Source organism: Pleurodeles waltl, chromosome 2_1 (genome assembly GCF_031143425.1).
Source record: "Pleurodeles waltl isolate 20211129_DDA chromosome 2_1, aPleWal1.hap1.20221129, whole genome shotgun sequence".
NCBI classification, from domain to species: Eukaryota; Metazoa; Chordata; class Amphibia; order Caudata; family Salamandridae; genus Pleurodeles; species Pleurodeles waltl.
Genome location: NC_090438.1, coordinates 279,324,358 through 279,337,082, shown reverse-complemented (window position 1 = coordinate 279,337,082; position 12,725 = coordinate 279,324,358). Strand labels below are relative to the sequence as shown.

The following is a 12,725-nucleotide window of genomic DNA, read 5'->3' as shown; positions in this document are numbered from 1 at the left end:
GGCTTGTGATGCGTCGATATCACTCACGAGCGAGACCTTGTGTCGTTTCTCCTTTAGTCGGGTCGGCGTGCGTCATCTCTTCTCTCCGCAGGAGAGCGATGCGTCGATCCGGTCAGCTCTCTCGGGTCCGGGCAGGCCTTGCATTGTTTTTACACACCCAGTGGTACTTGTGTCGGAAATCTAGCCGAACGATGATCTGAAAACCACGCAGCGTGGGTTGCGATCTCACTAGCCTATGTCAGTGATGTTGCGCGTCGTTTCTCCAGCCATGGGCATCGATCTTCCGGTCGCGTTGCAGGCGAGCGTCGATTTTCAGCCGCAAAGCCAGCTGTGCGTCGCTTTTTCAGCCGCAGATCTGAGTCAGGTCGATCTTTTCCCCGTACGGCGTTCTGTGTGTGGATTTCTCACTCTTGGGTTGCCAGTTTCTCCTTTCAGGGTCCCAGGACTGGATGGGCACCACTTGGCAGAGTAGGAGTCTCTCCAGAGACTCCAGGTGCTGGCAGAGAGCAGTCTTTGCTGTCCCTGAGACTTCAAACAATTGGAGGCAAGCTCTAAATCAAGCCCTTGGAGATCCTCACAAGAAGGAAGGCAACACAAAGTCCAGGCTTTGTACTCTTACTCTGGCAGAAGCAGCAACTGCAGGATAGCTCCACAAAGCACAGTCACAGGCAGGGCAGCTCTTCTTCTTCAGCTCTTCTCCAGGCAGAGGCTCCTCTTGGTTTCCAGAAGTGTTCTAAAGTCTGTGGTTTTTGGTGCCCTTCTTATACCCAATTTCTCCTTTGAAGTAGGCCTACTTCAATGTAAAGTCTCACTTGACTGTGAAATCCTGCCTTGCCCAGGCAAGGCCCCAAACACTCATCAGGGGGTTGGAGACTGCATTGTGTGAGGGCAGGCACAGCCCTTTCAGGTGCGAGTGACCACTCCTCCCATCCCTCTTAGCACAGATGGCTCATCAGGAAATGCAGACTACACCCCAGCTCCCTTTGTGTCACTGTCTAGTGTGCAGTGCAAACAGCCCAGCTGTCAAACTGACGCAGACAGGGAATCCACAAACGGGCAGAGTCACAGAAAGGGTATAAGCAAGAAAATGCTCACTTTCTAAAAGTTGCATTTTCAAACACACAATCTTAAAATCGACTTTACTAAAAGATGTATTTTCAAATTGTGAGCTCAGAGACCCCAAACTCCACATGTCCATCCGCTCCCAAAGGGAATCTACACTTTAATCATATTTAAAGGTAGCCCCCATGTTAACCTATGAAAGGGACAGGCCTTGCAACAGTGAAAAACAAATTTTGCAGTATTTCACTGTCAGGACATATAAAACACATTACTATATGTCCTACCTCAACCATACACTGCACCCTGCCCTTAGGGCTACCTAGGGCCTACCTTAGGGGTGCCTTACATGGAAGAAAAGGGAAGGGTACACTTGCCAAGTCGAATTTACAGTTAAAACCTGCACACACAGACACTGCAGTGGCAGGTCTGAGACATGATTACAGGGCTACTCATGTGGGTGGCACAACCAGTGCTGCAGGCACTGATTTACAGGCCCTAGGCACCTCTAGTGCACTTTACTAGGGACTTACTAGTAAATCAAATATGCCAATCATGGATAAACCAACCAATCAACAATACAATTTACACAGAGAGCATATGCACTTTAGCACTGGTTAGCAGTGGTAAAGTGCTCAGAGTTCAAAAGCCAACAGCAACAGGTCAGAACAAATAGGAGGCAGGAGGAAAAAATATTGGGGATGACCCTGCAAAAGGGCAAAAGTCCAACACTGGACATCAGTAAACCTAACGCCCTCCTCTTACTTTTTGTGGATGGCTCCATCCTCATTGTGGGACCAAGAATCACCTTGCAGCCAGGTGCTTTTGTTCGTCTACCCAAGGATGAACATTACAGAAACCTTGGATGGAGACAGAATACACAATCGGGAAAAAAAAAATAAGAAAAGCACACCTTCTGAGATTTGAATTGTAGGATTCACAAGGATACTTGAAATTAATGTCACACCTCAGCTGCATTGCTTTGTTTAATGGGGATATTTTCCTCTCATTTTTTTTTGTACTTACTTCGTAATCGGTCCGCCAGTGAAGGCTTTTGAAATGTAACTATGCAGCAAGAAAAGGCAATTTATGCAGCATAACGTGGCACATTTTGTATTCGTATTACTTCATTATTTCGCATTTCTAAATTTAGTAACACTGTCTGGGTATTGGTTGCACATTATTAGAAGGTATTTAACACCCAAATATAACAAGAAGCAAAAGAAAGGTGACCAATCCAGCTTTGCAAAGGGCCTTCCACTGCGCGGTAACACGGGTCGCTGCATTTAAACCGTTTGAGCAGAAATTCAGCAGATTATGCAGCAGATGATGGATTAAGTGACAAATGAAACACATCTACAATTGTGTGGAAATTGTTGCTGTCGCACAATCGCATAATTCCAATGGCTGTGATTAATATTTATCCCCAGTGGCCTTCTTGAAAGGGGCTATTTTGAGGTCCCTGACTCATCTAGTAATCTGTGTCTGAAATGGTGCAGAGTCCACATGTCACACTTCAGTTACCAAGCCACCTTTTGTCTAAATGTATCCCTTTCGTAGGGTCGACTTCCCAAATGATGACTAGCAGCTGCTGCCACTGATTGATGTTGCCTTCAAGTCTTATACAAGACGGAAACGTGTCTGTTACATCAGTAGTCATCTTAATAGGAAAATGGCGTACTGCTCTTCTGTAATAATAATTTACAGTAGAGTTGTGAAATAAAACGTGCTGCCAGAACCGAAGGGCAGTGGTGATGCAGCCCTCTCAGGGCAACAGAAACTGGCAGTCTGTAAATACAAAGGGCCTGATTACAACTTTGGAGGAAGGTGTTAATCCGTCCCAAATGTGACGGATATACCACCAGCCGTATTACGAGTCCATTATATCGTATGGAACTCGTAATACGGCTGGTGGTATATCCGTTCACATTTGGGACGGATTAACACCTCCTCCAAAGTTGTAATCAGGCCCAAAGTCTTTAAGCTTCCTGTCCTTTTTCTTTCCCTAAAAAATCCACATTGATTGGCGAATACGAAGTCATTGAAGGCATTTTTTCTATAGTTCACAACTAAAGAAAACAAACTAATCTGTGGTGCTACGAAACGAATCCTGCTCTAATCAATGGCATAAATCATAAAATATGTTACTAAAAAAGTACAGTTTACATCTTTATTTTTTATATGACGTATTACACATTTTTGCTACTTATCAGCCACACGAAGAGCTCTTTCGTTAGAAGTAGAAAGAGAACAAACATTTGTGAAGGGGATTGCAGGAGTGATGGTGTGACCACGCCAGCCACTGTTTCAAGAGTCACATTAGGCTCTTGTGACTTTATGTAGAACTTCCCCTTTTGCCTCATCCTGCCCATTGAATACAATTATTTATTTTGATTTATAAGTATGATTTGTGAACTTTTGCACACTTTCTAAATTATGTGTCCAAACTAAATCGGAGTAGAAAACATCCATTTAAGACGTACATTTTTATTATCTGACATTGCTTTCGGGTTAACAAGCATGTTGCCTCACCCTGCATATCACCACGTTACTCAGTAGAAGGGTAAATACTATTAGTGACTTCAAGTACTAGTTTGGGTTACTTTTTGGTTATTTTCAGATAGCAGAAATAAATATATTCTGGGGTGATATTGCAGTCAACAGCAGGATGCACATTTGGGCCTGTATTAAGTAACTGGCACAGTGTCCCTGTTTGTGCTGTGGCAAGTTTCAAGCACGTGCCAGGTGAACATGTCTATATTCTATTGAGCCTTTACTTGAAGAGCTAAGGTCGAGTTTCGCTAAGTATTTTGAACGTCAGACAAAGTTGTGAAGTTCAGGTTGTACCAGGATGCTGGCCAGGATGTATCTGTTAAGATCGTAATCAAGGATTTAGTACTAAACAAATGGTCCGTGACCTCACAAAGAACGTCCTGGCCATGTGAACTGACATGGGATCATTTTATAGTTAATGTTGTCTTAAAGTTGCCTATAACTTTATATGCGTGCTCACTGACTTGTCTTTAGTACGTCAAGACTAACTAACTTCGAATTAGGTGACATGCAGTCTCTTCTGCATCTGAGGAGAATGTAGGGGGAATCACTTCCCTCCCGGTGTTGTAGACCATATTTCCAGTTCGAGACATCATGTGATATCATAATGCTTTACGGGTGTTGTGTTCTTGTGATGCTTCCATTAAACTAAGTAGACTAACACACCTGAAAAGAATGATTTCCATGTTCATAGTTCAGGACTGGAGATAGTGAGTTTAGTGAAGTGGAGGGAGCTGATCACCCTATGGGGCTCTGCCAGAATTGATGGTTGCTGGGTTTGACTTATCACACACCGGAAACGGAAACCCTAAAAGATGTTCTCATTATTTTGTTGCAGGTTTGTTGGACGAATGAACATCTATGAAGATCACCAAACAATCACTGCACGGTTAGTTTGCTCCTCCAGGGCATGGTGCATCTTTGTTTTACGCATGTATGTCTTAATATTGCCGACTTTACTGTCACAATTTAGCAGGTGCGGACTGAGAAATAGGGATGGTTTTCTGGTGCATTTTCATCTCCACTCAAACCATGCATCCATACTTTTTAACCTTTTGAACCTGTTGAAGCTGGATATGTTTTTCACATTTCCTTGCGCTATTTACTGTAATTTCACTACATATCGAATAGTCGATAGAGTACCCGAGTGCTTTGTCCAAATAAATGCATTGTTGTGCTAGCCCTGTTCATTTAATTTCATATGGGTTTTGCACTCGGGTTTTCATCCCTTTTACAGTTCTCGTGTTGTCTTTTGTGGGTGTGAAAAATGTGTTCACCGGTTTCTAGGGTCTGGTCTTTCATCGAGTCTCATGGCAGAACTTCATGGCTGTCATTTACTGGACTGGATTTTGCATGGTGCGTTTGCTCTGTCCTCCCTAAGTTTGAGTGCCTTTTGTTGACCACATTTAGCCTGCGCAGCAGAAAACTCCAGTTGGGTTTTTCTTTCACATATGGTATTGTATTGCCAGTTGGTAAATAGTGCATTTACATCTAGCGCATTGCTCGTTCTCTGGCCAGCATTACAGCTGTTTTGAAACCTTGTAAAGGCTTCCTCAAACGTACTACCTCCGAATAACACGGTGCCACTTATTTACCTCTGTAAGTTCATTTTTTTATATAATGAACGATGCCAGGGCAAAATGGTGGAATGACATGGGCATTGGGCGCTCCTTGTCTTGGAATGTACGGGTCAGACCCCTACCTTACTTGACATCTGGCCTTTCTGTAAACTGTACCTGAATGTGGAAGGTACATGCCCTGAGTGTGATATCAGTTACACTATGGCCTGAAGTGATTGAAGAAATATCTTAGTTGACAGACAGGGCTGGCCTGCTTGCTTTGCATCATGAGAAGGCCATAGAAAGTCCTGGTCGAGCCCAGGTTGATTGGGCTAGTCAGCAGGCTTGCTAATGTAACAATGCAGTGGCCTGGAAATCTGCCACAGTCCATTAATTACAAACGGACTGAGGTATTAGAGCTCAGGAAGAAAGAACTGCGAACAGAGGAATGGCACACACCTGTGGTACACAACTGTTCGACATCTTTACAAATGATGACAAACCTCAGCAGAATGTATTTCCTGCAAACTGTGTTGATGGTGGGATTCACCCTGATGGGTGTGCTGTGGATTGGTGATTGGAACTTGGTGTCTTTTCTATATCCAAGTCGCCTTATGTATTTTTTTTTTAATCTATAAATGTAAGCATGCCCAATGATAATACCGTTTTGACGCATAAAAATCATTCTGATCCTTAGTTGACTGCACTACTGAGCTAACAACCCAAGATGACCGTCTGCCGCAGTTCTTATTTCACGTCACGTTCACGGCATCCGCTTCGGCAGTCAGTTACGTCTGTGACCATGAACATGTCATAAGAGACGGCTTGCTTGTGTTTTATTAGTTTAAGTGCAATAAACACAATGTAGTAAAAAGTCTGCAAAGTTGTTAATCCCATCTCGCGCTAGATCTTCGTGGTATGCCATGAAGAAATGTGTCTGTAAAAATGCCTTTCTATTTCTACGTACAAAGTTATTAGCAATAGAGTTTTAAAGTCAAGAACATTTAATAAAAGTGAAACTGAGCTATTGGGTTCAGAGGAAACAGACATAACGCTGGGGAGCTAAAATCGAGCTCCAAAGCTCACCACGAATAATTTCCCTTGCTTGAAAACTATTTTAGTGGGCCTATCCGTCCTTTCTCTTTTTTTATGCAGTGAACTGTGTATATATATATATATACATATATACTTTGAAATTACATAGGTTTCCTTGATACCTATTTCTCACTCTTTATATTTGACCAAAGAAATTACTGTATACTCGGTACACAATTGAAAACCATTCCAACATGCAGCTCAGTTATTGGCTGTGGGTACATGGGGGTCTTGGTGAACCTACAAGTCCTGTATATCTCCGCAACCAGAAGGGTCCAGCGGACATAACGGTATGTTGCTTTAACAATCTGCCATAGTTAGAAGTAACATATTAAAACATAGACACAAACAACTGTTTTTTTCAACTTAACTTAATATATTTTTTCAGCTGTTACGTTCTGTAGGAAAACCTTGAAGGAACTACATGAATGAATTGTGTCTACTTTTCAGAAATGTATAGTTTTCCGGGATTCTAGCCCCGCACACCCTTTGTTGATGCCATTTACAGTGAAAAAATCTGACGATTTCTTCTGCAGCACTTTTTCCTATTTTTCCCCAAAAAACGAAATGTGTGCTGTATTTAGGCTAATTTCTCGGTCCCCTCTATGGAAATCCACAAACCTGGGTACCTTTAGAATCCCTAGGATGTTGGGGGGGAAAAAGGACACAAATTTGGCGTGGACACCTTATGTGGACATAAAGTTATGAAGGCCTAAGCGCGAACTACTCCAAATAACCAACAAAAAGGCTTAGCACTGGGAAGGGGCGGGGGGGGCAAAGCCTAGCAGCGAAAGGGTTAAATGCATGTGGGATCAGGTTGTGTGGATGTTTTGAATATATTACTGACACTTTGGTTGGCATTTACAACAGTTAATTGACCCATCTCTAATTATGCAGCCCCACCACAACCCAAACCTGCAACGACTGGACTGGCAATTATCACTTCTTAATACCCTAAGAAGAGGTCAGCAATGCTTAAGAGTGATCTGGTTGCATAGCCATTATTTCTCCCCAAAACAATCTAAGGAGAAGATTAGTGAAATTCGAAGATGTAGATGTTTGAATGCATTTGATATTAGCTAATACTGTCAACATACTGGTTTCTAGATCGCTGGGCCCTGAAAACCTGCTGCTAAAGGGAGCTACTTTGAAAAATACTGAGAAGGTTTATGGTAAGCATTGTTGAGTCTTAATTTTTGGAAACAAAATGTGAATTAACAATCATTCTAGAGCTCATTTCTGAATGCCAGGGTATGCCTAAAACAGCTTATGTTTTCTGGATATTTTCTTCACAAATATGGGGAATATTAGTACTGTTTTTGTTCCCCATAGCCGGAATGGTGTTTTAATACATCTTCTTGGAGTGCGGTACTGAAATATAAAGACAGTTTCTATGGAATGACATAGGACTTGACAGAATTTTCTGAAAGGGTGGGAATAAAAATATAAAATGTCTAGGAATACAGAGCATATGAACCATTGAATGGTAAGATGTGGGGTAACAACGCAAATTTGAGTTTACAAATAAATTAGGCATTTTACTGGAAATTCTATTGAGCAGTGGTTCTTAACCTCCAACTGAATCAATAGTGGAAGCCGGGGACCCCTGCTAAAAAAAAATAATCTATGATTTGAACCTCAAAATAATACAGAAAATATATAACAAACACATTTACGTACTATGAAATATTTTATTTAATTCACAAACATAAAATATGCAAATATAGAAATTGTAATGGGAAGGTTGGAGCTTTTCATGGTTTAACTTAATTTCTAAAAGATAAAGCAACATACTAAAGTGTAGCACATTTTTTGTCTTATGGCTCCTAATGCACGCTCCTCTTACCATTGATTGACCAGAGGCCACCTATTTCCTTAGAATATTGTATTAGCTGTACTTGTGCCTCACCCACAAATCAAGGTAAGTCTACCAACTCCATTTTTAGCCAACAAATTAAAATTCCTTCTTGCTTAAAGAACACATTAAACTTTTGTCATCATTTTTATGTGCATATGCTTTATTAACCTGCTAATGAGTAGGTGTTGTGGACCCCAGGGGTCTGCTGCTCATAGGGTGAGTGTAAACGCCCTGGAGTTCAGTGGAGAGATGGAGGTGACCTCCGGTTTCTGGAGACTCAAGTATGATGGAAGGGGCTGCGTTTATGAGGATGGCTCATTTTGAAATTACAGCCTAACATACATAAAGTATCTTGCTGATGCTTGTAAGGCACTATACTACTCCATCAACTCTCTAATGCGAAGCACTTTATGACGTACAGGAGTTGCTATCTATACTGGAATGGAAACGAAAATGGCTCTGAACTACCAAGGGAAGTCCCAGAAGCGCTCTGCGGTGGAAAAGTAAGTACGTTATGTTTAGTATTGAAGTGTCTTGTTTACTTAATGTGTTGTTTAGTTTAGCCTCAAAGTGTGTTGTTTAGTTTAGTCCAGCTTTCAAAGCGGTTACCAATTGAGGTGCTTTCCAAGTGCCCTTATGGGTGTTTTATAAATAGCAGTAACATATTTTTATTAAAATCTCTTTTTCCTGTTTAGCAAAAACAAATTTCACATTTCAAAGTTTTATGTAATCAAAAGTGTACGCTGTACAGATACTGATCCCACGCCATTGGGCATGTTTTTCGATTTGGATCTAATTGGTACATTTCATAATGTATGTTGTAGAAGTTTTTTAAATGAACAATAAGAAATATATATTTTAAATATGTGTTAATTGATTTGTTTTGAAATTGTTGTATTCTGTTTTGATTGATTCTATGTTATTTGCAGTGTTTAATTTAGAAATAAAATATGCAGTTGTGCTCACAATTCTTCTAAGGAAACCACCTCCCGCTGCCTTCATCTGAGCTGCGCAGTTCCTTCATGCGTATAGCCCACTTCCACAGCTGATGTGGCCTTCCTTTCTATCCACTACTTCTGATCTCTATCCTTGCTCCTCTTGCTTGAGTTTACAGTCTGTCTCCACTACTCTGTACCCCTTTTCTGTCTTTGTTAATCACGGGTTGTCAATCGCCTCAATCGGAGATAACAATATTTAAAAAAAACAGTCATCAGAATTGAATGATTTGCACAGTATTTGAACTAAACACTAATAAAGTGCATATTTAAGACTCAAATTCCCTTTGAGGCATCCTGAAACACTTGATTGACCAAAGTCCCTTGTGAACAACGTTGTTAGGTGACATAACCAGCGTATACTACAGTGGGTATACCAACATTCCTGTGTGGGTAAACCTTCCCCATCCTACAAGAAAGAGCTCTGAGTTGGGTGTGTAGACTTTTAAGGACCATGGGTAAGGATTTCTTGGTTCCCCCCCAAAATCAGTAGATCTCTCCTCTGTCACTGCTTCCCCTGCTCTCTTTCTTCTCCCCATTGTCTTGCTTTTTACCTTCTCCCCATGAGCCCTCGTCAGCTTGCCCTTTGCTTTACTCCTTCTCTGTCCTTCCTCTGCTCTGTATCCATTTTTCTATCCCTTCTCTCCAGTTTCTCTAACCTTCATACCAGGCCTACCTTCTCTTTCCCTGTGCCTGAAAGTTTCTCCTTTCTGCTATCTTTAATTGTTGTTTTCCCTCTTTGTTTGTCTGTCGCATCCACTTCTGCTGTCTCTCGTCCTTACTGCTGCACTTTCTTCTGTGTCAGGCCATCCCATGTCTCTTCTGTGCGCGATATTTGCTGGTGCATGTTTCCACACTAGTTACCCATTTGCCTTTTACAGAGAGGATACTGCTAATTGTTGGTAAAATACAGAAAAAAACAAATCTCATGTAACAATTAGGCAACAGAAGAGTGCCTACCTCCGCCAGTAGCACCTTCATCTCCCTTCCCCCCTGGCTCAATAAAGTGTAATTGTGAAATACCACATCCCGAAAGCTTTCTCACCCGAGAACACAGTTATCCAGTGTTGATAAACTTTCACTGTCTAGCCAACATTCTATGTCACAAACAAATGCTTGTGACGCATCCCCATGAGGTATGCCTTTGGTGCGTGGGGTCGGAGCATGACTCCAGGTCCTGCAATGACCCAGATGAACCCGAGGGTCATATGGAACTGAGAGGTGAAACTCTGTCGCCAAGCATCCGAAGACTCTGCGCCTTATTGGAGTCTCTGTGTAAGTCTAAAACGAAACAGAAGAAGTCAAAGTGGTAATCAGCCACTTCCTGCCACCCTCTAACTCATAGAGGGTGCAGTGTCATCAGCGTGCCTCCTGGTCTTGCTCCCTAAATCCCGAGGAACCAATTCAAAGTTTGATTCCAATGCAGCCCAAATTTCCAACCTGTCATTGTTGCTGCAAATAGAGGCCTTTAGGAAGGCCATCCTGTTCGTATTTGGTATTCTTTCAGCCCCGTCTGGTATGCCTTTGTACCCCAAGACTTCGCAGAGGCTTCCTTTTGGGGTCACACCGCAGGTGTCCCCTTGGCTCCGTCTGTGCTTCTTGATCCCTCATTGGGTTCTGCACTGGCTAAAGTGCCAAATTTGGTTCTAGCACCACTCCATGCACAAGTTCTTTTATCATTGATGCCAGTGCCAACTTTGCCTGCACCAGAAGAGGAGCTGTTGCTTACAGTGATCTATGAATAAGAGTTGGCTTCAACTCGACCAAGACCACACACTGATCCCACTGGGGCTTTGCCTAAAACCAATCCTTCATTCACAGATACCTTACCCTTACCACACCATCAGAGCTCAAACTTTACTTCAGCTTTTTGGATCTGGTTCTGTCAATAATGACTATGGTAAAGGGGACAAACTTGCCCCTCAATATGCTGAGGACAATTGCTATGTCGAATTTCATGATGCCAGTGGTCTCAACACTTCCCCAGACACTGGACTTGTCTGTCCCCCAGGTCCTGCCACTGAGGAGAGGGCCTCTTTTTCTGTGGTTGTGAGGCACACTGCAAAGGTCCTTGACCTACAGCTCTCTACTATGGAGATCTGAACTAATGATTTAATAGAAATTTTGAAACTGGCCAGGCACCTGCTGAACCTATGTTGTCTTTGAATGATGCCTCAATGAATACCCTCCTATACAGTCTGGCAAAGCCATGTCCTGTCCCCCAAGTTAATAGAAAGGTAGCTCATCCCCACAGACAGGCACTGGGCGAGCCAGACTTTTTGACACAACACCCTACATTTGAGAGTCTTGTGGTCCATGTGTTCAGCACCAAAGTCAACTCTAACCTTTCCTACAGCACCTCCTGACCATGAGTCTAAGCACATAGAAACCTTTAGCAAGTGCATGTTTTCTTTGGCTAGTCATGCTTTGTTCTCAGTCATTGCCAGCTGCCTTCGAAGCGGTGAGAGTCATACCTTATGGGATGCAGTTGTTCGAATCCTGCTGGCATTTTCAGAAGACCCACAGGCGTCTTTAGCCCAAACCATGCAGGATGGCCAGGATACAGAAATATTCGTTAAACTGTCTGGCCTTGGTACAACTAACTATTTGGTTTGCGTAATATGCAAAAGTGTGGTGGTTTGGCACCATGCCTGGATGAGGTCCACAGACTTCGCTAGGAGTGTCCAGGCATCTGTCGAAGGACACGCCATTTTATGGCTTTTACTTTTTTGGTGAGAAAATTGGAACGATTTAAAGAGTTGTGCCAAGACTCATTCCTTGTGTCTGTCTGCCCCTATCAGACAGCTTCCTCAACATTTTCACCCCTTTCATGGCTGTGCTAGGGGGTTTCAACTCTGGCACAACCATAACGGCCTGTTCAGTCGTTTCATGGCTGAGGCAGCAGCCCCCAGAGACCACATTCAGGACATCAGGAACAATGTGTAGCTTCGTTCCCTGCTCCTCTAGCAACCACCACCACAAAACTTCTTAATATGCCATTTTTTTTGTTATTTTTTTTTTTACTCACACCGACCCTGTAGGAGGCAGGATCAGACATTTCCTTCAAGGTTGGCGTGAGATCACTTTTGACATATGGGTTCTCCAACTTGTCAAGCGGGTCAACACCCTCCCATTCCTTGATAATCCGCTGTTCTTACCACCCCATCAATGCGGCTGGTGGAGGAATAATCAGTTTCTCAACAGAAAGAGAAGTCTCTTTTGGTACAATTAGCCATGGAGAGGTTTTCGGCCTTGGAAGTAGGAACTGGGTGTTATTCCCACTACTTCCTTGTGCTGAAGAGTGACAGGCACCTTTGTCCTATTTTAGATTTCCACCTTCTCAACACCTTCCTGTGGAGGGCAAATTACAAATGCTCATATTGGCCCAGGTGATATCTGCACTGGATCCTAGAGAAATGTTGGCATTAAACCTGCAGGACACAGATTTCCATATCCCCATATTGTAGGCCCGCAGGCATAACCTGTGGTTCTCAATGGCCCAGGAGCGTTTTGAAAATATGCGATGTTCTCCTTTGATCTTACCACTACCTCTCTGGTGCTTACAAAAGTGATGGTGGTGATTGCATGGCATGCCAGTGCATCTTT

General features: G+C 42.7%; 1 protein-coding gene across 4 annotated transcripts in view; it reads left to right on the top strand.

Annotated features, from left to right (window-relative positions):
* Window positions 1-12,725, top strand: part of ATP11C (ATPase phospholipid transporting 11C) — a 589,522-nt gene that overhangs the window by 308,644 nt on the left and 268,153 nt on the right. For all 4 annotated transcript variants that reach the window (XM_069212455.1, XM_069212454.1, XM_069212452.1 and 1 more), the window contains exons 8-10: window positions 4,451-4,501; window positions 7,374-7,438; window positions 8,546-8,627. In XM_069212455.1, the coding sequence (XP_069068556.1) occupies window positions 4,451-4,501; window positions 7,374-7,438; window positions 8,546-8,627 (198 nt within the window). The remainder of the gene's footprint in view (window positions 1-4,450; window positions 4,502-7,373; window positions 7,439-8,545; window positions 8,628-12,725) is intronic.